At 46.5% G+C, this 22929-nt stretch overlaps 1 protein-coding gene across 1 annotated transcript; it reads right to left on the bottom strand.

Moving 5' to 3' along the window:
* Positions 1-7093: 7093 nt before the first annotated feature.
* On the bottom strand, positions 7094-14840 carry LOC133916262 (cytochrome P450 CYP72A616-like). The gene is made up of 4 exons (XM_062359874.1): positions 14195-14840; positions 13855-14102; positions 7699-8083; positions 7094-7619 (listed from the first exon to the last, which is right to left on the bottom strand). Exons 1-4 carry the CDS (start codon positions 14723-14725, stop codon positions 7194-7196), a joined length of 1590 nt encoding a protein of 529 aa, XP_062215858.1. The 5' UTR covers positions 14726-14840; the 3' UTR covers positions 7094-7193.
* Between the last annotated feature and the right edge of the window lie 8089 nt (positions 14841-22929).

Raw genomic sequence — 22929 nt, 5'->3', positions numbered from 1 at the left:
CCGGCAATGAAGGTACCCTTTCACTGCCGGTGCTCGAATTTAGCAGGCAGTGAAAGCCCTCCCCTGTATTATATTGCTTGACGCTCGCCCTCTGACACTTAAAAAAATTGAGCCCTGCATGTGCCCTCCGCGACATCGCCGCCTCCTCGACACCACCGGCTCCTCCCCGACACCGCTATGCCCACCACATCCTCCCCGGCGCCGCCGTCCCCGTTGCATCCTCCCCGACTTCGCCATCCTTGGAGCCTCGCTGTCCTCGTCCCCGGAGCCCCACCGTCCCTGTCCTAGAGCTGAGGTCGTCGTCTCCGTCCCCTACACCTCCGTCTCTGTCCCCTACACCGTCGTCCTGCTCATGCCGCCATCGTCCGCTACCGCCCGCCTCACCGACCGATAGAGCAAAAGTAAATCTCCCGCCCTCCTTGGTATTGGGTGCCTTGCCAACCGCTGTCAGCTTGAAACTTGGTATTGGGTGAACTATGAGCTGTGCTAAAACATCACTGTGATTAATAAAGTAGAACTAGATGATAATGTATCATAGTTGCATTGTTAACAGACCAAATTGGTAACAGATTATGTCCCTTTTCACAGTGTTGATTGCTTGCCAACCTTGGTTGTATATAGCAAGGTCATTTGGGCATGTATATTGCGCTTGCATTGGTAGAATCTGGTATTGGGTGAACTATGAGCTGTGCTGAAACACCATTGTGACTAATGAAGTAGAACTAGATGATAGGTCATTTGGGCATGTATGTTGCGCTCGCATTTTAAAAACCAATAGGCAGTTTGCTTGATGCAGTTTGTTCTTCACTGATGCAGTTTATTTTCATCCATTGTGATTATTTTCATAGCACATGTATTTAATTGTGACTGATGTTTGCTTGATGCATGTTATTATCACATTGCCAAGCATTGCATACTACTCATGTATGCACTACACAAGGCTAGAGTCATGCATGTAGAAAAAATAGAAGAAGTACACAGGGTGGTATGATGATAGGAAAATATATATAGTGGCAATGATGATATGGCTCGAGGATGCTTCAACATGGCCTGTTTAGAGAGGAAGCATTCTTCTCAAGTCATCATTTATGTGCCAGTCCTACTAGTTCAAAGAGCAGCTTCTCTCAAGACAAGCTGGACGCCCTATCTGAGGTTGACCTCTAGAGTTTTCGTTTAGTCCAACCTAAAAGAAAACTTTTGAGATCAATCTCAGATAGGGCGTCCAGCTCGTCTTGAGATAGCTGCTCTCTGAACTAGAAGCACTGGCACATAAATGCTAACTTGAGAAGAATGCTTTCTCTCCGAACAGGTAATCAATACTGAAGTCCTAATAAGGCCATTTGCTAGAGCCACTGTGATGTAATGTAACATGAACACTATATTTTCTTCGCAGTAAATTTTTTTGGTGTTAGTGTGGTTTGTAGTATATCATTTTTGCATATTCTCTGAAATTTAGGACTGCTATGACATGGTGTGTTGTTCATCGTGGTTGGCAAAGTGGAGTGTTCTTCAGTTGGGAGGAATGCCACGCAGAAGTTAATGGATTCAAAGGGGTGTGTTGCAAAGGATACAAGTCCAAACATGAAGTTGTTGCAGCATACAACAGTCACGCCATCCAAGCCGAGCTAAAATTGGCTAACTTTGAAAATAACAAATGTGATTTCACGTGTAAAGATGTCATAATCCTAGTTCTAGTTGTAATCATCATTATTTTGCTATGTAAGATGATGTGACTTGTAAGATCAATGTGTCAACTGTCAGTACCTTTATGCCTATTCTGCTTTGTAAGATGTGACTTTTTTTTGGTTAAATGTGGTCGTAACCTATCGATTCCTTCATGGTTATCTCACTCTTTCGACAACCTCCCTCCCTCTCTCGTTGGCTTTATCTTTATCTTTCTCCTTCCTCTGCTCTTTATATGTAGAATACTCAATCGCTCATCGTCATCGTATGTAGAACTCTTAGGAAGTGATGGCATCACCAACCGCCAATCCAGACCAGGTGTTAGAAGGAGATGTAGTGCCATCGTCAAACATTGAAGAAGGTAGCCGGAGCCACTATGTCAACCTGGACCAAACAGACGCATGTGGAGGCGATGAGGTAATTCATAAGTAGATGAATGCATCTGTTGTACATATTATCGTATAGGTTCCCAATAGTTTTTCGCTTATACGCAGATGTTTGACGCTCCGGAGGGTCACGACAATGAGCAATCCCAGGAGCGGCATCATGTCTGAGGTCCCTCGAAGATGCCTATGGGATGATTTGTGATTACGGAGGTCTCACCAGCAGGGGAGCCAACTGCACCAAAGAGAGTTATGGGGCCGTACAAGTCAGTCTGTGGGATTGCTATTAAGGATCACGTGCCCATCAGCTACAGATTGTGGATTGGTGAACGAGGTGATCCGCACGTGGTTCCTGATTCAATCAAGAATGACATCTTATGCCCCAAGAAATTAGAGAAGTTTGACTTCCCTGAAGAGACAGATATGGAAGTAGTTAAGCGTAAGACGCTAATAATCATGGTCTTTTCATTTAAGAACTGGAAGGGGGCACTGAACAGAGCGTATGTGCAGAAAGGTACAATGCCAGATTTCCACAAATGACCGCAACTGAAAGATCATTGGCAAGCCTTTGCAGAGTACAAGTTGTCAGAAGAAGCACAAAGGTTGAGTGAGGTGAACAAAGCAAACTCGAAGAAGAACCTGTACCCCCATAGAGTCGACAATCGTGGGTACGTGAGAAAAGAAAGGCAGTGGCAACAACGGCTAGATGAACTGCAAGAGAGAGGTGTCACGCCTGAGACAAAGGGTTGGAGCGAACGATCGACACACTTCCTTCTTGGGAGGGGTGCTTCTTACTCGTCTAATGGAAGCTTATCCTTTATGACCTCCAAAGACTTGGAAGCGACTCAAGATCTTGAAACAAAGCTTGCGGAAGCCCATGAGCAGTCTTCACAAGGCTCTTTCAAGCTAGACAAGGAAAGGGACGAGCTCACCTTGGCCCTAAGAAACAAGGAGCATGGTGGTCGCACACGAGTAGTTGGGGTGATGGGTTGGAAATTTGGATTCCCAGGCGACGTCAACAGTTACAAGAGTCGAAAGAGATCCCAAGCAACGCGAAATGAAAAACGAGCGGCAGAACAAGCTACGATGATGGAAATGCTTGAACAAGCACTAAAAAAGGAGAGGGAACATACAGAAGAAAAAAATAGAACAAGTAGTGTCCCAAGCCCTCATGCGTCAACAGGGTGCCATTGTGAGCAAACAGGAATGACCGAAAGCGACTCCTGATGGTGCTACTCCAGCCCCGGTGGTCATCAGAGTAGCTGTGCATCTACGGGAATTCCGGGAGCTGAATCCATCACTTATCCTGTGGACCTCATCACAACACAGACACAGTGTGAACTACACATTGGTGCTAGGAACATTACCATCAAGGTGGCTTCCAGCGTGGCTTATCCCCGTGGCTCCCATGAATAATTGCACGGATGTCCGATGCCGGAGGGCTACGTTGTCATCGAAGTAGACGAGGCAGTTGACCTGTACTGCCATGTTAAGGTGGACTACCCCACAGAGGAGGGGGCAAACACTATAAAAGAGAACGAGCACACATTCATCACGTGGGAGATGGCCTACATAGTGTTTTCACCACGGACCCGAGAACCTCTACGCTCCAGTACACCTCGGTCCGTCGTCGCTTCTTAGATCTCCCTCTCCTCACCCATCTCCTAGAAGAAATCCACCTCATCAGCCATCGCCTCAAAGAAGTCCACCGCTCAAGAAGCCAGCACCATCAAGAACCCAGCCATCAGCTCGGAAAACACGATCAGATTCCGCAGCATCCAAGCAGACGACATCATCTAAAAAGTCAGTGGCATCTAAGAAGTTGGTGGAACCGAAAGATGTCTATTCACTCACTGCTGAGGAAACCAAAAAGATTGTGGATGCCAGTGTCACGTCTCATTTCCATCCTCCACCACCTCCACCGAAACCTGTTGTGCCTGAAGATGCCGTGAAATTTTTCACGAAAATGGCCAAAGTTAAATAGACGGGGGCAACTTCAAGAAAGTCACCGACTGACTATGAACGTATCAGTAAGAAGCAGGCCAAAAGCAAGTCAGGTTCAATCATTAAGGATGCTCTAAGCATTGCGGACTTTCTAGCTCAATCAAGAATAACAGCAGAGGAACTAGCATGGCTTACTGTGGGAGCGGATATCCAAAAGATGGATGTTACACGGAAGTTTGAGTTAACAAAATCTTTGGTCAAACCAGATATAGAAAGAAACATTACAATTCAAATGCGTCGATTACATCAATGGCACTTGGAGCATTCCAGACAGGGTTTTCAGGCATTCCCCATAAGATATACAGATGATTATTTCCTCAACGGGGATGGCTCCTTCTGGGTGTATTTCAAGGACTTGTATGAATTGTATAAGGCAGATGCTCTCGACGTGGCTATAGTCAGAGTGTGGACTCTGTAAGTGACTTATGCATATAATTCACGTTATATGATCTTGTACCATGGAATTGCATAGCTAACTTCTCTCTTTCGTAGAATGGAGATCCAAGCATGCGGACAAGACTTAAATAAGAAAGTAGGATTCGTCGATCCTAGGCCTGTGAACCAGAAACTTATAAGCGAGAATCTAGACTTCACCGAGGATTACTTATTGAAGTATCTACTTCACCACCAATACAAGAAATTCATACTCTTACCCTACAATTATGAGTACGTGTTTGTGCGCCAGGGCGTCCTTATTTTATGGACAACTCGATTCTAGAACTAATTTGCTATGGTGACATATTCTGCAGTTTTCATTGGATCCTCCTTGTCATCCACCTAGACTTGAGCAAGATCATTGTTTTGGACTCACAAAAGAGAGATCAGACGACTTACCAACACCTCATCGACATTCTAAACATGTTAACTCGATCATTTAATCTTCTCGATGATTGCATCTAAATTTAATTGGTATTCATATTCACGTATAGGGCATACACAAGATAAAAAAAAGTATCATCTACTTTCCATCCAGGAAGCAATATGATGTAAAAACTGGCTTTCCGGTACACAGGGAATATTCATGTCTTGCATTTCCTACTGAATAAAAAGGTTCGATTCATTCCACTGACGAATCCTTCCCTCTTGAAGTGTATGAGGTAGCCAGCTGGCAACAATCTCTGCGCGTTTTATGTTGTTACTAACATGCATGCATTCAGCCCGGATGGAGACACTGTTAGGTTCAATGATCTTGAGGTATGAAATTAATAACATATCGATACCTTCTTTTTAATTTCTATACGTGTTCAAGGATTAATTCTTTCGATTCTTCAAACGCAACGCTCGAAACTACGCACAAATGCGTTACAACCTGCAGAAATACGTGCCCATCAAGAACAGATCACCGGGTTCTTCTTAGAACATATTATCAACCCAAACGGCGAGTTTCATGAACCGATCGTGCCGTCCACGCGTCACAGATCTTCAGATGACACCATTCCTTCTAGTAGAGAATATGCGATAAGGAGGAAGGCTACCAAGGGGCTTGACAACGTATTATATTTCGCCAAATGACATGATATTAATGTATGCCATTAATTACTATTTATTAATGAATGATATGAATTACTATGTATAGTGCGAAGTTGGTATTGACGGGATGGCCTTCCAACGATGATGTGAAGGAGGAGCAAGAAGCAGCAGCCATGAAGCGTGCCCGGGACGAGGATGAGAGGCTGGCCCGTCAGCTGTGCGCTGCGGAGGAGCAAGAAGCTGCGTCCTGTAAGCGTGCCCAGGAGGAGGAGGAGGAGAGGGTGGCCCGTTAGTGTGCTGCGGAGAAGGCTGAAGGCTCAAACTGTAGAGGCGTAAAGGGGTCAGACATCGATGTCTTTGACATGCTAGCGAGCCTGGAGCTTAGGCGACGCTGCGATCGATCAGGCGTGGCCGGGTCCAACGCTCCACCACCATCGCCCCCCCCCCCCCCCCCCCCCCGCGTCCCCGGATATACACAAGCTAACAGTCAACAGTGCGGAGACGCAGTCCTCATCGCGGGAGAGGAAGTAGAGGTACAGGTAGAGGGATACTGGACTAGCTGAACTCGACCGACTTTTCAGAGGGTGACCTGTGAGAACTATTATGTACATATGTGTGTTTGTCGATGCCTATGACTTGAAATATGTATTCATTACTATGTATTAATGAGGTGCATTTATTATTGATTTATATTAAATATATGTATCATTGGATGCATGTATTGAGAGAGAGACGGAGAGATCGAGTGAGAGGGAGTACAGAGAGGACAGAGAGAGGGAGGAGAGGCAAAACATTGCCGACTGAATACTTCAGCCGGCAGTGATGTCCTAAGTATCACTGCCGGCTGAATCCTTGAGCAGTGATAAGGCCTTTCACTACCGATCTACCGAGCCGGCAGACTATCACTGCCCGTTGCCCACTACCGGCTCCAAAACCGGGAGTGAAGATGGTTTTGGAGTCGGTAATGAAGGGAATTTCTGCAGTAGTGTTTCACTCTGTGAATGACAACAAAATTCTGACCATAGTAAAGTATTTTCAAATATGAATTCAACAGTACCAGTTTACATCATAAAATCTACATATTGTAAGTTGAAACTTTAAATGCCTGTGTGCCTAATAAAAGGAAACAGATGGAGAGTAAATCATGTCCAACTTACAAAAAGCAACGCAGTAACTAAACTTCAACAGATAATAAGAAAGTAATTAAACAGGTTGACTAACCTTGAAATTGCACGGGTTAATTAATATGATGTTTAACATATTAATTTCATCAATATTATCAGATAGTTTCGTTAGTACAACCATGCCTGATGGGGAGTCAAATATAGATGGTTAGTACCAGACAGTAGGGTTTTTCTTTTTGGTGTTGGTTGTGGTACTAGGGTTTATAATTGATTGGAGGCAGATGAGATCGAGGGGAGGAGCCGTTGAGCTGAGGTTGGTCCAAGTGTGTGCTCAATAGGAAAATCGTTGACATGGTACATAAAAACTGTGAACTAATTCAAGGCTCAATATAATGTTACATGACAACGCAAAAGGCCACTGAACACTCATTTTGAACACTACACATGTAAAGCTTTATTTCATCTATTTAAAGTCTTGTTACATCACAGGAGACATGGCAATTAAAGTAGTGACAAAAGTATCTTTTAATCAGATTGACCTGAGATTAACCTGCGCACCATGCATAGGATGCAGTGTTATCACAGTATGTGGCGCATGAGTATACGATGGTGCGAGTTCAAACTCAAATTTCTGAACGATCATGCACAACGCCATCTTAGCCTCTAGCAGTGCGAAGTTTTGGCCGATGCAAATGCGTGGCCCCCAACCGAACGGGAGGAAGGCACCTGGATCCTTGGACGCCTTGGAGATCCCGTCTGCGAACCTGTCTGGTCTGAACTCATGCACGTCGCTTCCCCAAATACCCGGGTCATGGTGGATGAACAACACAGGCAGCTCAATGATCACACCAGCTGGGTACGTGACGCCTCCTATCTCCATCTCCTTGTATGTTTTCCGGACGAAAGCAATGCCCGGCGGGTACAATCGGAGAACCTCATAAAGAATCATGGTCACCTGCACCATACATCAATGACATTTTACACATCTTTTTTGCATGGTCGTTACAGAAAGGAATCAAGAATTTTGAACTCACGATTTTGAGGCGGCTTAGGCCTTCGTACTCGGGCTTATTTTTGCCAAACAATCCTAGCACCTCCTCCCTTGCACGGTCCTGCCACTCTGGGTGCATGCTCAGTACGACCATTGTCCATGTGAGCAGTACTGATGTGGTTTCCATTCCGGCAAAGTAGAATAACTTGCACTCCTCAATAACATCTTCAATTGTCATCCCCATGCTGGATTGGCCATTACCATCAGTGTTTTTCATGTTTGACTCGAGCAATACACCCAATAAGTCATCTTTGGGGTTCTCGCCTTCCTTCATACCTTGAATTCTTTTCCCAATTATACGTCGCAGAATTGATTCGATCTCTTTGTTCACTTGGTGCATCTTTCGGTTGCTTTTGGTAGGCAAGGACCTAAAAAGGACAACTCCGTAAAATTTTCAGTACAAGCGAGCTAATAGTATATTGTAACATTGGCTCTGTCCAATTTACTTGTCACTTATGTGTTAGATATAAACAATGATTAATCAACATGATTTAATGGCCTAACCTCATGAACACCTTAACATCAGCACATAAGTAATTGACTTACCTCATGAACACCTTAACATCAGCACATAAGTAATTGACTTACCTCATGAACACCTTAACATCAGCATAATTTAGTACTGATAGAAAACTTCCGACAGCTTCAAACATTAGCCTCCTATCGCTTCTCTAAAACTTCGCTTTAAAATATTTTATATTTCTGAGGTAATATTGGCAACATAAATATAGTCATTTATCTTAGTATATCGCCAATTTTCTTTATGAATGTACTAATTCAGGGCACAATCATATTTCACTTCTCATTCTTCAATGTTGTCGTTGAAAAGAATGATGTAATGAAGTGAATTAGAATGACACCAATAATTCTTTATGTCCGAGCTCATTATTCTTTGAGCACTCTTATGATCAGTGTACTGACAAGAACTTTTGACGAACTTCATAATGCTTTTCCTTATTGACAGATAATCATAATTTAATCGGAGGATTGCTCCCCCATATCCTAAATTTTAGATTATAAGGGACATTTGCTTAAGTTGCTCCTACTGGTCATCAGAATATTGAATTTTTATCAATATCTAAATTATTAGATGCTTCTCTAATAGGAGCCAATCATTATCATTATGTTTGTGTGTGTAAACAATATACATAACCTCAAAAATAATATACTAATAAATTACTTTATTCCTTATTAGGTACTAGAAACAATCAAAGAATTTATAGCTAAATTGATAATAGAGACATATCACTGATCATTACTTTAATATCCACAAAAGCTATGAATAATTATCTGACATGAAATTAATCCTACGCTAGTCAGATTAATAACATGCTGATGACAATCTTTAATAATTCCAATTCGCTTCACCGTTGGGCAGAAATGAAGAAGAACCTAACTTGAGGAAAGAATTAGTAGTCCAACTTCACATCACCTTTTGACAGAAAATGAAGAATAACTGGATTCACTAATGGAGATGAAAAATGGTCACAAACAACGTTGATCAATATGTAACCATGAGCAATAAAATATAATCCTTAAATCAACATGAACTCTCTAACCAAAAATTCCCGTTGGTTCTATTTTTATTAGAGAAACTATGGAAATGACAAATGACTACAATCAACATTGGTCAGAATGTAATCGTGTGCCACGACATAATCCCCAAACATCATCAAATCTCTAATTAAGACTTCTCGTTGGTTCCATCTTTATCAGAGACAACTTACTTATTACACAATCATAATCACATAAATACTTGAGACAAGATGACTTAATAACTTAATTAATTTCAGAATCAATGAAATGACACTTGACTATAATGAAGACGTTAAATGAAATGGGCCCTTAACTGAAGGTTCCAGCCCAAGAAGAAACGGGCCAAGAAAACTACCCAAAAGTGTTTGCATTTGACTTGGCCCATGAATTCCCCAGCGTGCGGTCCAATGAATGCCCGAAAGCCCGTTGCAGTGTGCGAGTGACATCGACCATCGATCTGGATCGGACAATCGAGCGTGCATCTCGTCGGAACAAAACCCGTGTGCCCATTACAAACCCTAACCCTAATTCATTTCAACGCCCAGCTCCCGAGTTTCACGCGAGAGTGAGTGCACGGCGCCGTCGCTGGAACTGATGCGGTGCTGTGGATCCTTTCGCCGGAGCATGCATGCGACGAATGTTGCACATGGCTCCGTTGAGTGGATCCGCGACGGCGCACCGAGGGAGAGCATGGCGGAGCAAAAGGGATCTGCGACATGTCTGCTACCTCACCAGCGCGCGCGAGAATGAAACCGAGAGGTGATGGGTGTTAGGGATGAACTAACCGAGGGCTATAGGCACATTAACATGAATTTGAAAGCTAACAGGGGCTAAGATTAGACAATTAATATAAAAATCGAAGCTAATTGCAACTTTAAACATGATCAAACTATAGCAATTAGATCTAATTGCTTAAAACCCGAGGCAATTAACATTAAACATCATTAATCCGAGACATAAACATGACAATTAGGGATAAAGTGAGGCATGGTCATCATTAACCGGGGCATAGGGTTTATGATTAGGATAGATTGGTTATGATGCCATTGTTATATATAAACAATGATTAATCAACATGATCTAATGGCTTAACCTCATGAACACCTTAACATCAGTACATAACTAATTGACTGACCGGTTGTAGATGTCCTAATCGGCCGCGAAGACCCCGCCTGTTTGGTGCAGACGTGTGAAAGTACGTGATGATGAAAGCTGGCATACTTCTAGCAGTGGTAGCGTAGGTCCTAGAAAGACCACAGGTACAGTAAAGACCACCGGTACAGTTGACCGGAGGTGGGCCTTCAAGCTGACCCGAGCCACCCTTGACTGGTAGGGCTTTAGGGTCTAGCCTCCGACCATTAGATGCATCCCTCACTCACTTGTTGTGTCCGGACCTTCTTATTCTAGGCTCAGACGACTTGGGATCAAGCCCAACAATTGGTTACGTTAGGTGCGCTCCCAATCACGCGCATGCATACGTGGGTAGTTAGTCCCTGAAGACTTGGTCATTTTGACCGGCCGTGATTACCGAACGAACATTATGACTTGACACAAACTCGAATTCAAAGTTTTGACCATATACTGCTTCTTTTAAATATACATCAAATTTAATATATCCTGCCTTACTCCACAAATCAATGTTTTCTTGCATTTATATGAGTCCTGTTGTGCCATGATAAAATACTACGACTGTAGAGAGTCTGGTCGGAATCCTACTCGGTACAGGGGTTCTACGTGAAATATTTTCCCTTTTTTCCTCGGTCAAAAGTTCTCCTCGGTCAAAAGTATATCTAGACGGCTGACCAATCAGCGCAATTAAACAAACCAGAATGATTAGGAAATACGAGAGGTTACAAATTTGTCTGACACGTGACACTATATCTCCATCATAGCAAAACTATATTTACTAGGTGACTGACCAATAGCTCAAACCCAAAAATACACATGGGCATAAGTTGCTGTGGTGCAAAATCATGGTAGAATTTCATTGGCTTTGAAGGTTGGTTAGTCAAACTGAGAACGAGTGTCCACTAAGGTGGGCAAAATGCTAAGAACACGTAAACTCATTCAAATTCAAAATAGATGAAATTCCCAACAATAAACTCCTAAGTTGATCATAAAAAAACATCTATATGTTGATGAGAAACTAAGTAGATATATACCTTGATTTACTTATGATTTTGACTAACCAGGAATGGAGTTAGAGTTTTTGTTGAGTTGAGTTTGATTTGTATGAGTATGGCTATGTATGATTATGATTTTGACTAATCAGGAATGGAGTTAGAGTTTTTATCTCTGAGTTAAAAAAAATACACTCACTTGATGGGCCGGTGTGTGGGAATTCGACCACACCAGATGGTCTGGTATTCAGAAGAGTTCACACCGAAGCATTTCAATTCAAAAGTGAAATTTCAAGAGTTCACCGGATAGTCCGGTGTTTGTGTGAAGTGCACACCGGACTATTTTCCAAGAGATGTGTGTCTTAGTGCTAGAATGAAGTTGAATGCCGGATGGTTTGGTGATGAGCAGTTGTGCACACCGGATGTTTCACCGGAGCATTTTCCAGAAGTTTTCCCTCGGCTCAGTGGAGAAAGAGCTTTTGTACACGCCAGATGGTACGGTGTGTACACTGAAGGCTTCACCGAAGTGATTTCCAGATTTTTTGCATTCCTGCAATGGAAGATGAGATTATACACACCCGATAGTCCAGTGCTCAGAAGTAGTGTACACCGGATCATCCAGTGTTCACAATTTTTCTAAGATGAGTATTTCAACATGAATTTTTTATTATGACTAATTAGAGATGGAATTGGAGAAACATGTGCGCTTGTCTTGTCATGTGTAGGTGATAGATGCAACTTGAAGATCAATGGCGGGATGATCGGGGCTAAGTGGAGTGCTTGGTGCTGTACGATCAAGGAGGCGAGGCAGAGTCAAGAGTGATCCTAGCTGTACACGTGGAGGGCAAGAAAGACATGAGATGGTGGATGAAGACGGCGTGTTCACCAAATCAAGCGAAAGGGATACCGGTGCAAGTGACAAGGCTGCCGAGGGATCGGGAGCAGGAGAGATTTGCCGGTGGTCGAGATCGCAAGACAGAGTACACATGTTGACATCGGGTGGCTTGCTTAAGGTGTTAAGAAGTGGCGGTAAGTCAGCTTTGAGAAGCGTGTGAGGCAGATTCGCGGTTTGGCCTCAAAATCGTGGAGAAGTGTGAAGTGCACGTGGCTTTATCGTGAAGCTTACGTCAAGACGAAGCTAAGTCATGAAGGTGTCACGGCCGTTCGATGGACGAGGAAAGAGATGGACAAAAATGTCCTAGGTGTTAGGTAGGAGTGTATTAGAAGAGAGTATCATTTTGGGAATAATCTAGTAAACTTAGGGGTCAAGGAACCTAGACTATAAATAGAGGGGAGGCTGGTTGAGCTCTTTTGAGCTATCCATTTGAGATTGTGTGCCAGGGTTTTAGAAGAGAGAAAGATGAGAGCGTAGCCTTTGTGTTAGGTGAGAGTTTTTTTAAGAAAAATACTTTATAATCTGCTAAAAATAGGGTATTTCTCTCCAAGAAATGAAGTTTATATTTTCTCTTATGTTTGTGTTCATCTTCTTCTAGTTTTCCTCTATTTGCTTCCCTTGCAAGTCTTTTGATTTTCGGTTGTGATTTTCGTTTTTATTGAAGAGCTGAATTTTTCCATTGCGTTGGAGTTGTTATTCTTGTTGCTAGAGGCATAAAAATCATCTATGAGTTGATCTTAAACTATCACTTGTCTCTAGATCATCAACTTGGAGACTCTCTTCACCTGGTGCCTATTTTTTCGAATCTAAGTGAATCAAGTTGTAAGCTTTTTTGTGGCTATGACTTTTGGAATTGATTTATATGGAAATTAGAGTTCATATGCATCTATGAGAACCATGTTTTATTCAGAGATTTTTGTTGTGTTATATTTCTCTCGGTTTTGTTGTTTTCGCGTGTTGATTTGAGGTGCATTGGGTGAAAAGATTAGGATATGTCATTCAAGAATTTGGTGAGACTCATATTCACCTTCGTTCTAGTCGTCTTTCTCGGTCCTATAGTTGGTGGACTACTATTTTATATGGTTGAGATAACTTATGTAATTGTAGACCTCGAGTAGATTATAACGCAATGCTACGATAAGTGGATTGAACTAATCAAACTTTGGTACCCATGCATTGGAGTCCTTTTCAATTTGTTCTATAGAGAAGAAAGAAGGCAGATATCTTATGAGTTCTTTGCTTGATACGTAGATTGTTGAATGTGCGCTCAACTGATTGTGGTTTCAGCAAATTATTCATGAACTTTTACAATTCATACGCCTTCTAAAATTATTAGCCCGTGCAGTTGCACGAATTGATGGACTAGTGTTACAAAGCCTCATACTTTGATGTGTAACCGTGGTCAAAGTTTCAAATAATTAATTCCACGCATTCTAGGGCGAGAATTATTTAGAACCGGAGGTAGTACCTAAGAATTTATTAATTGTTCAATCACCTAACATCAGAGCAGCTAAGATCGTTCAATGTTAAAATGGGCGCCACTTTAAAATTAGTAAATGCTAATGAACTTTAGCTAGTAATAACTCACAGGTAACCGGGAATGACAATAATCTTCCCAATGTTTGCCATGAAACGCTCAGTTTGCTCGGCTTGTAGCTGGAAAATCCTTCTTCCTTCAAGGTAGCTGCTGCTGAATGCGGTGCGGGAAATGACGTCTCCGGTGAGGGTCTGCAGCTCGGGCCAAACATCCAGCTCGCACCAACCGTCGGAGCCGAGGGACTCCACCCATCTGCTGACCATCTCTTCGCAGCATGCAGAAAACGCTGGCAGCATACGCTGTGGATAGCAGATTCATGGATTCCAAAAATGAAATATGCATACACTCGATCCCAATTCACATTCACGTACACTAAAGAAATTTGTCGTACCTTGAGCTTCTCAAGATGGAACGCGGGGTTAAGGATCCTCCTATGCTTGACCCATTTCTCGCCCTCGTGGTTCGCTACGCCGTCGCCGAGCAGCTTGGCAAGTGCTGCGAACTTGAGCTTCTCGAAGTGGCCGAATTTGTTGGACATCACGTCCCTGGTCAGTTCAGGGTCGGTTAGGGTCACCTTGGGGGTGGGGCCAAACCAAGAGAAGCCCGCCTTGCCGTGCTCCTGGACGAGGTTGTAAACGTACGGCGCGACACGGGGTGCGATGTCGTGACACCGCAGCGGCAAGGGCTTAGACCAGGCCTCCTTGACCAGCCGGCGGTATTCCTTTAGGTCACCGGTGAGAAAGCGGTACGACGTGCCGCGGAGGCCCTGCGCACGCAGCGCCCTCTCGAGCCGTCGAGGCGTCCACCACAGCTGGTCCAGCAGACGGCCGAACTGCCACAGGAGGACAAGGCCCAGAAGACCGCCGAGCAGGAGGCTCCATGGAACTGAGGCCGCGGCTGCAAACGAGGCTCCAAGAACCATTGCTCTCACGAGAAGTCCAAGGAGAAAGAGTTTGTAAACTGTGGTGATGATGCAAGTGGACTTTAACTTGAGATGGCCAGACGGGTGTGGTACGGCGTTTCTGGTCAGGTTAAATAGAGGTGCCACTTCGTTGAAGCAATCTCTTGTGCCCATTTGTCTAAGGTGAGTGTAAGATTAATGGGCATTCTAAGCTGGTCAGCCATGCGGCAGGCCATACCTTGCTCCTAAGGAACTTGGTGGAGAAGATATTTTCGGATGGATATGAATCATTGGATGCTTGGATTTATAAAGAGGTAATGACGCTCGGGATGGGCACGTGACATGTGATGACTTGCTTCCCTGTTGCTTCGTTTCTTTGCTATGAGCTCAGACTGCCTTCGCTTGTTTGAAAACAGAGTGCCATGAATATAATATGCAACTAAATAAGAGTGTGAGACCATAGGTAGTCTCGATATCAAGGTGCGTGCCTTCGTACCGCGATGGCTTTACAAAAGAGTAAATTGCACATCTACATGTATCATATGAGTTGTTTAGTAAACTGTTACTGTATATGCAAAACTTCAGTAACACTGTATGCAAATACTTTACTGTGTCATTTTATACCGCACAATTGCGGAGCTTGGATTCCAACACGCCTAAGACCATCTCCAGCAGCTACCTCAAATTTTCATCCTCAAAAATACTATTACAGCATCCTCTATCACTATTACAGCGTCTCTTATTTTTTTCATCTCCAGCAGCTACCCCATTTCCTATCTTCTACTCATCTTTTTCTCTCTCTGGACCCGTCGGTCAGCCTCTGTAAACAGTGTTGCTACAGCAATGCTACAGTGTTGCTACAGTACTTTGAGGAGTACTGTAGCACTGGATACTACTTTGCTGGAGTTGGTCTAAGGAAGGATCGTAGACCGAGTTTCTTGGACTTCCCATGGTGGTACTAATTGGGCCACTAGTATCGATGTCATTTGTTAATATGGAACCAACAAATGTAGAACTTTATGTCGATGTTTTTGTACTTTGTTATTGATTTATAATTTTAACTAGAGTTTTAAAATGCTTTTAACTTGGTTTTAGAAACTTCCGTCTTGAAATTTGTAAAATTTTGCAATGGGAACTGGAACTTCGAATTGAGAAAAATAAACTTTCTACTATAGTTGGAGAATACTTTCAACTCGGACACTCGCCCTTCAAATATGAACTTCCAAAATATAAGCTTTCAACTGGTTTTTTAGAACACTTTCCGCCAGGAACTTCGAACTTTCACCTAGGACACCAGGAGCAAGTTGGGCGATCACTACATGAAAAAAATCTTAAAAGTGATGGATCATAAGCTATATAAGTGACGGGTGTAGAACTCGTCACCCCAAATACATCACTGATGACTACACATAAGTGACGGGTGCGCACACGTCACCAATAACGCATATCAGTGACGGGTCTAGATCAAAACCTGTCACTAATGACTACATATAAGTGACGGGTCTAGATCTAGACCCATCGCTTATGAGCAATTAAAAAACAAAAAAAACATATAAAAGAACAATTAAAAACTGACAAACAAGAACAGCAAATGGTCAGTGTTAGATCATCAAGAGAAATAATACCATCTAAGATTTGCATAGAGGAACAAAGGAACAATCTCCTGGCAATTCATTAGCCGGCACAGCTGCTCCCTCTCTGAGTCCGTCAGCCACGAATGCGAATGCGCATGCGCGCCAAAGACATAGACGCAAATATAGTCCTACATGGCTCAATCCGTTCAAGACTTAGGTGCAGCACAAGAACAGTGATGTGTAGTTGCTTTACCTTGAGGTAGATGTCAATGGCGCGGTAGAGGCTGTCGTCGAGGGCCCGGGCGTAGTGCATGTGTCCTCACCTCCAGTGTTCCAGAGGAAGTGTGCGTAGGTAGCGGCGTGGTGCGAGTTACCGAGGTCGGCTGCGATGGCCTCCTAGTAGGTGTCTTCCACGGCCGTGAGGTTATTCCGTGCCTTCCACAGGAAGGTCGTGTATCAGTTCAGCGCCTCTGCGTCTGCCGACTCTGCGCGCACCACCCTCTCGAAGTAGTGCTCCGCCCTGCAATGAAACGAGAGTTAATATCAGTAACAACTGTTGTCAAACCGTCGAACAGGTGGTGGGCATCGCCGAGGGGACCTACCAGTCGTGGTCGTTCTACACGAGGTAGAGGAACTGCGTGAAGTTGGCGAGGATGAGCGAGTTGTTTGGCTCATTGGAGACAGCTTGCTCGTACCTCTACTGCATCCTCGTGTGCTCAACAATGCCCACAACCTATTTGATGACGGCGTAGTGCATCAGCGAGCCGACGATGTTCTCGGGGCTCATGCCTCTCGATCGCATCATCGTGATGAGCCCCTTGTACACGGGTAGCCTGAGCGACGATGCTGCTTGTACCACCAGTCCACGCTCGGCGATCTCAGCTTCCCAGTAATGTTGATGCTGTTCCAGATCACTATCTCCTCGAGGCTCTTCGCCGTGTATTGCTCCAGCATGGGCCATCAAAATGCCTTGGGCTACCGCTCCCTCTCGTCGCCCTTGGCCCATTGAGGACGCAGAGGAAGAGGAGGAGGCCGCGATGGCGAATGCGTTGCAATCTGGCTCCTTGCCTCCATGAGGCTGCGATGGCGAATGCGTTGCAATCTGGCTCCTTGCCTCCATGGATCTGGCCCCAGCTTGCTTGGATATGGCCCTGGCCTCCATGCATCCGGCCACCGCCTCCATGGATCACGGCTAGTGGAACGCCGAGCGCGCTCGGCAACTGATGTGGAAGAGAAAGAGAGAAGAGAGACAAGAGACAAGAGAGAGACGAGAGAGATGACGGAGAAAGAGATAAGAACGTGTTGTAAAGAGGGGATGCGAGATAGCGACATAAAACTGAAATCAATTAAAGATTCTTTAGTGACGGGTCTCTATGACCCATCACTCATTTCGTGTTTCCTTTGTTCATTTTTCACGTAGTGGATGAAGCACATCGGATGGCCTCCAGCGAAGGCAAACGTGTGAGCCGTTGGAGACTCACGATCTTGACTTCGGCCGGTTGGCTTTGTTAGGGTTTGGTGCCAGACTCCAATGGATGGCGCAGAGTTAAGGACAAGGTAGTGTTCATCTTGTGGCGTACAATGTGACCTGAAATGCAATGGTGGTGGTGCAAGAGTGGAGTAGAAAAATATAGAAGTACTGTTGGAGCATGAAAATGTGCTTATGACAGAATACGGTGAGAGCCTCTTTCAACGAGGAGGCTCAAGCTTAGGGATGAACTGAGAACCTAGAGGGGAGGAAGGAGCAGGGAGAGACACTGTCTGGCTACCTCCAGCGTGGGGTCCCCCTACCTGCCCCTTGATGTCTTTTTTTGTAGAGAAAAGTGGCTGAAGAAATTACCAGTCTGCTCTTAAGATATTATGTTACAATCATGTGCATAGGAGGGTATTTTGGGCCTTTCACCTCATTACATGTGATGTGGTAACTGGTGCACTATGATCTGTATAGTAATGTTATTGTATATCTCAGGGCTGGAGCATTTCCCCAACAACACCCCCTCATCCATTAGTTCCGAGGTCCTGATGGGCGAGCTGATATACAGAGAACTAGCTCCAACCCTTTTTGAAGATAGGCTATCTCGGATCGTTCCCTATCGTTGTAGTGCGGACGTCTAGGGCAAGGAGCAAAGACTGCAAAGCTCACCAAGATTGCACGCCAAGGGTCCCGGTGGTGGAGCTCGGAACCAATGGCGGAGGTGACAATGATGAGATCGTGACCCCCTTAGTGGGTAGCCACGGCGATGGTCGACGAAGGTGGGGCCATCCGGAGTATCGCAGTGAGGGCTGAAGGCGAGGTCGAGGGAGAAAGTCCATAAGCTCCTTAGCAAGTAGCCACGATGAGGCTCGATGGGGGCGGGGCCGTCTAGAGCATCACGGATAGGGCCAAAGGCGAGGTTGATGGAGGCAGTTTGCGTCCCCCTCAGCAGGTAGCCACGGCGAGGCATGATGGAGGCGAGGCCATGCAGAGCGTTGTGGCGATGGCCGAAGGTGAGATCGACGACAAGACTAAGGGAGGCAGTCCGCGACCCCCTCAGCAGGTAGCCATGATGATGCTCGACGGAGGTTGGGCCGTCTGGAGCATTGCGGCGAGGGCCGAAGGCGAGGTCGACGGCGAGACCGAGGGAGCCAGTCTGCGACCCACTCAGCAGGTAGCCGCGACAATGCTCGACGAAGGCGATGCCATCCAGAGCATCGCAGCGAGGGCCAGAGGTGAGGTCGACAGTGAGGCTGTGGGAGGCAGTCCATGACCCCCTCACCAGATAATCGCAATGATGCTCGATGGAGGCAAGGCCATACAGAGTATCACGGCGAGGGCCAAAGGCAAGGTCGACAGAGAGGCATAGGGAAGTAGTCCGCAACCCCCTCAGCGGGTTGCCACGACGAGGCTCGATGGAGGCAGGGCCATCCCGAGCGTCACGGCGAGGGACGAAGGTGAGCTTGACACCGAGGCCGAGGGAGGCAGTCCGTAACCCCCTCAGCAGGTAGCTGCGACGAGGCTCGATGGAGGCGGGGCCGTCTGGAGCATTGCGGTGAGGGCCGAAGGCGAGGTCGATGGTGAGGCCAATGGAGGCAGTCCGCGATCCCCTCAGCAGGTAACTGCGACAATGCTCGATGGAGGCGGGGCCGTCTGGAGCATCACGGCGAGGGCCAGAGGTGAGGTCGACGGCGAGGCCAAGGGAGGCTGTCTGGGTGACGATGATCGATGGTGGCGGGGGCGTCCGCAGTGTCACAGCGAAGCCGATGGTCGTCGTGTTGATGGTGAAGCCCTAGAGCTAACATATTATGATTCCCACTCAAACTTCTTGGGATCTCGGCCCCTGCATTGTTCCTGTAATTGTCTTGAGAATAATATATTTGACAGAGTCAGCGAAGTCCTACACCTCGTGTGGATCAACCAAGCCTTTTGACTCTTATAAGGATTAAAGGAGGCAATCTATTGGTCGTGAGCAAGTGGTGGGCACGTCTTGCATCATATGTGTAGTGTGTACTGTGCGTAGCATCATCCCCTAACCCCCTCATGTCTTTCGGTTGCAAGCAAGCAATGGGCGCTCCCTTCACCTTATGTGTAGGTGTGGTCTCTTGCCAAGAGGTGGAGACTTTATACTGTATATTTCAAGACTGATGTCCTAATACTTTGAAGTGCGGAACAGTGCCACGGTGATGGCCAATTTGTGTCGCTATTGCGGGCTTGGTCGAGGAGGGTGTTGGGGAAAACACCCAGCCTGAGATATTTAGACGATGTCCTGTGGTATCACTGTAGTGATATAGTATCCCAGTTACCACGTCACATGTGAGGGTGTAAAAAAGACCTAAATATCCTCCTATGTACATGATTGTAGCATAATATCTTAGGGTTAGAATGGTAATTTCCCTTGTCCTCTCTTTCTATAAAATAAGCCTGCAAGGGCCAAGAGATGGGGACTCCAGATTTTTCCCCCTCCATAAGATACAGACTCACTCTCTCTTCCTCTCCTCAAGGTCATTGGACATCTCCAAGCTTGAGCCCTCTTTGATGAGCGGGGCTCTTGCCACACTCTGTCTATGGCACTTTTTCGTGCCCCAAAAGTGCACTATCTGTGGGGACCTGAACAAAGAGGCATGTTGAAAGGAGAAAGCAAGAGAAACAGCACCGAGCAGCACAAGCAAGACACCGGCATGCAGGCCGTCTCCGGCCTCGATGTGTCATCGCCATGCGAGCAAGCATGGTTTGAAGCATGCGTGACAACCACGAGCATCACACGATGGCATGCCATCGGCCATGTGGGCAAGCTGTGGCTTAAACTATCCGCGTGAGCACGCGCTGGCTCGTACCTAGCCACACATGCAAGCGCGAGCTAGATCACACCCTCGCATACCCTTTGGAAGCAACGCGTGGACCTCTTGAGCCCCTTTGGCTTGATGCCACGTACACATCCGGATGTGTTTTAACTCCTTGTTGGGTTGGAGACTCAAGTGGCCTTTCGTTTATCCAGTACTCATGGAAGCATAGGGTCACGTCTTTGGATGCAGGCTAAGCCACCCACGCCTTTTGTCCGCATGGTTACATACGACGCACGGCATGGCTACCATAGCAATAGAAGCTCTTTCGTCAGGCTAGCATTACTGCAGCACACTTAGAAAGCCGAGCGTGTTGACGTAGCTACTAGTCCTATCAGCGTGGTGAATCTCTATCATCTTTGGGTACGGTAGCTGTATGTTTATTAACATTAGAGGACTACCACTGAGCTAGAAAAAATAATGATAAAAAAGAGAGTAACCCCTTTTAAATAATAAGGCTATAGCTATTCCACCGTATGAATAGAAAAAGTGTGAAGAATAGGTCAAAAACCACGCTGTGCTCACACAGCACTCGCCTGGCGCATTCATGTCACTTGCTTTCCTATTTCCCGCCTAGAGTCCTGTGCAAGTCAGCTAGCCCACACTCTGCCAGACAGTCATGTCATCTAGACTGGTCTACGGTATGGCTACAGTGTGACCAACCATCACGTGACCATGGCTCCAAGAAAGGCGGCATAGTTGCATAAATATCCACGATAGTGTCAGCTACGTTTCACCTAGATTCTTGCGCCATGTATTCTTTGTTCTCTCCCCGGCCAATCATGTAGGTACCCCATGTGAATATCTCTATCACCCTCGCTATGGGCTTCCACGAGGCCGACCGAGCAAGGGCCCCCTTTAGGACACGAACACAAGGACGATCCGTGGAACCCCGTAATGGCCGGCCGGGCCACACTCCCGACCCACGTAAGTAGTACCATCGTTGTGCCATCTAGCCTCTACACAGCGCGAGGGGCACACTATAGCGATGCTCCGCGATGACCTCGGAGGCCACCGGAGCTTCGCTCTGCCGTCGGGCTCCCTCGGAGGCCACCGAAGCCCGGTTCCGCTTTCGAACTGTCTCCAAAACAACCGACGGAGCCTAGCGACGGCCTCCGGCAAGCTCCACGACGACCTCGGAGGCCACCGGAGCCCCGCTCCACTTCGAACAGTCTCCGCAACGGCCGGTGAAGCCCAGCGGAGCCTAGCGACGGCCTCGAGCTGGCTCCACGATGACCTCGAAGGCCAATGGAGCCCTGCTTCACCTTTGGGTTGTCTCTGCGATGGCCGATGGAGCCCAGCAACAGCCTCGAGCTGGCTCTATGATGACCTCAGAGACCACCGAAGCTCCGCTCCAACATTGGTCTCTCTCGGAGATCACCAGAGCCCTGCTCTGCCTTCAGGCTGTCTCTGCGGCGGTTGACGGAGCCCATCAATGGCCTCCGGACAGTTCCACGATGACCTCGGAGGCCAACGAAGCCCCGCTCGCCTTTGGGTTGTCTCTGAGGTGGTCGATGCAGCCCAACAATGGCCTCCGGACAGCTCCACAATGACCTTGGAGGCCAACGAAGCCCCGCCCGCCTTCGGGCTAGCTCCGTGACAGCATCAGGGTGGCACCGCAACGGCCTCGAATAGAATCCGCACCGAGCACGGAGGCCAACGGGAGCACTGAAAGCCGTTACGCACGTACTCTCCTCCCATCCCAAGCATTTCCTTATATAACTCAACTCGATCAATAGCTGGCCACCGACTACAGCTAGTCCTTGACGTCGCCAGTGAACGCGAGCACAGGGGGCGCATGTCTCATCCTCACTAATAGTGTGTCGCTTGACATGCCTCCAACCGTGCGCTCGCCATCACGTTGCCTCGAGCCTACAACTCCATGTCCGTTCTTCTACAGTACTAAGACACGTCGACCCAGATCCTAGCTCCAGGCTCTGTCGTTGATGCACCCGTCATGCCCCCACAGACTGTCGGTAGCGTTCGCAATGCCGGAGCCCAAAAGCGCAAGTATCGTTGGAGGAGCCCATCTCGACACCACCGATCAGTCAGGGACAGACGAGGCCGATGGTGGTGCCCATCTCCACCTGGAGGGTGATCTCTCACGTGTCCACGACAACTGCATTCGTATTGCTGCTCACCATTGGAGGACCCCATCCGTGTTGGTGTGATCGGCCGATCACACTGCTGCGTTGAGGTGCCCATGAATGGAATTGATGGAGTATTTTTGTGCTTGTTGAGTAGAAGAGGGGTGGCTAGCGGGCTGGCTTCAAGCCGCCTCTCGCCCAAGCGATCCAGGCCTCAGTTACCTGGCCAAGCGGTGCGCACAGGGCA

This window comes from Phragmites australis, chromosome 1 (assembly GCF_958298935.1).
Source record: "Phragmites australis chromosome 1, lpPhrAust1.1, whole genome shotgun sequence".
Taxonomy (NCBI): Eukaryota; Viridiplantae; Streptophyta; class Magnoliopsida; order Poales; family Poaceae; genus Phragmites; species Phragmites australis.
The sequence above is the reverse complement of the archived record's forward strand: the minus strand, read 5'-3'. Positions and strand labels throughout refer to the sequence as shown.

What these genes read in the sequence shown, in the direction of transcription:
- LOC133916262 (XM_062359874.1), bottom strand. Translation starts at nt 14,725, where the DNA reads ATGGTTCTTGGAGCCTCGTTTGCAGCCGCGGCCTCAGTTCCATGGAGC. An exon ending in TCCATCTTGAGAAGCTCAAG is followed by an intron (nt 14,103 to 14,194) that starts GTACGACAAATT and finishes TGCTATCCACAG; the next exon opens with CGTATGCTGCCAGCGTTTTC. An exon ending in GCCTAAGCCGCCTCAAAATC is followed by an intron (nt 7,620 to 7,698) that starts GTGAGTTCAAAA and finishes TGTATGGTGCAG; the next exon opens with GTGACCATGATTCTTTATGA.